Source organism: Thermobia domestica, chromosome 6 (assembly GCF_964235325.1).
Source record: "Thermobia domestica chromosome 6, izTheDome1.hap1.1, whole genome shotgun sequence".
Taxonomy (NCBI): Eukaryota; Metazoa; Arthropoda; class Insecta; order Zygentoma; family Lepismatidae; genus Thermobia; species Thermobia domestica.
In genome coordinates, this window is record NC_137459.1 from 11,341,139 (window position 1) to 11,342,932 (window position 1,794).

General features: G+C 40.6%; 1 protein-coding gene across 1 annotated transcript; it reads right to left on the bottom strand.

Annotated features, from left to right (window-relative positions):
* Positions 1-320: 320 nt before the first annotated feature.
* Positions 321-938, bottom strand: LOC145687116 (uncharacterized). The gene has a single exon (XM_081760574.1). The coding sequence runs from the start codon at positions 936-938 to the stop codon at positions 321-323; it is 618 nt and encodes a 205-aa protein (XP_081616700.1).
* Positions 939-1,794: the final 856 nt, after the last annotated feature.

Consider the following 1,794-nt stretch of genomic DNA (forward strand, 5'->3'; position numbering starts at 1 on the left):
CAATATAATTTGAGTAATGACTTAACATTATTGGATTCCGTTATTGAGTTCATAATTATCACCATCATTGTCGTCATCATCATCATAATCGTCGTCTTCGTCCTCTACATGAATGACAAATCTCTCCAAATTATCTGTTAAAGCTGCATAATACGTCGCCTCTACTTCCATCGTTTTCCTCACACACTTGCTCCAAAATTCTTTATTAATTTCTTCTGAACACTTCTACAGAGCGTCACAAACACTAGCACTAAGGGAAGGGGTAACATTACTTTTCCTCGCTCTGTGTTTTAATTGAGCCCACACCATTTCAATGGGGTTTAATACGCAATAATAAGGGGGGGGAGTCTTAATACTTCATGCCCAGCAGCTTCAGCCAATTTATCGATCGCAAACTGTTTATTAATATTGGCTGCTTTAATAAGTTCCAGTAAAACAATTCTGATTGGAACTGGATGTGGGATAGGGATATTAAATTCATTCATAAATTTTATGATTTTGGGCTTGGGTGTTGCTCGTGTAGGAATTTTGATAACTTGCCTGGAATGGTAACTAGCATTATCGAGAACTATAGCGTATTTTCTTTCACTTTTAAGATTATTCAGGAGGGAATGTTGGAACCAATTCTCAAAAATAATAGAATTAATTTCATCATGAGAGTCTGCTTTCGCATCCGCGATGTTCTTTGCTGAAAGATAAAGACAATTTGGCACCCACCCTTCCTCTCCGCCTGCGTGAAGAACCATTATTCTTTTCCCACGTGATACTGGTGTATTAAGCCCACAACCACAAGTTCCATCGTTCCATCCCTTCTTCACTGTATCATGCGTGTCAAACCAAGTTTCGTTCAAATATACCACACCATAGCCAGCAGCTCGCAGTTGGCTAAGTCTGTGAATATACTTGTATCTCCAGGCGACGATCCTCGAAGATTGCATTATCACTCGCCTTTTATTTAGTGTGCGGAAACGAAATCCATGAGACTGCTTACAAAGTGTCAAGTGACAGGATTTATTCATGGTACCTACCGTTTTACATACGCCACATATGTTTTATGTTTTTTTTTCTCACTTTATGACCAAAAAGAAACCTCTAGTAGAACCTCAGCCAGAAAGCCCCGCCGCAAGATTCGAATTCGCATATTCGCGGTTGCGAAACGATACATCCACTCACCATTCCATAGGCGTGAAAAATCGGTATTGCACACAATAAACTAAACTGCTTGATAAACATCTTGGCATTTGAAGGCGGCTCTCCAAGTTCCCTTTAAATGCTGCTAGCAAATGAGAGGCCAGCGGTATGCCACGTTTATTTTGTACACATCCACGTCTATCTCCAGTCACCTGATCGCGCTGTAGTTTGTCTGCTTAGCCATAGCCACACCCCTTTACGACTTGGCAACGCCGCGCCAGAGCTTGCATTTTATTCGTTTAGCTGAAATGCCAAGATGTTTGTCACAGGCTTATCAAGCAGATTTCAAGAGCCTCATCGTGGTTATATTTAAAGCACACCTATCTCTTGCGTAAAATACGGTTCAGGTGGGACATCCAATATTAAGCTCTAAGTTCATGTCTCATATAACCTGTGTTAAAACGAGCGTTAAAATTTCAACTAACCAAATACGTTTCCATCTTCAAAGAACAGTATGTAATAAAGAAGGATGGATCATTTGTTTCTGCAAATGTACAGCAGTTCCCCTTAGTAAGCAGTTCTCTAAGGCTTGCCAAGTTCGACTCTCGATGGGTAGTAATCCGATAATTATGGTCCGGCGGAGCGTAGTGGCTAACACTTTTG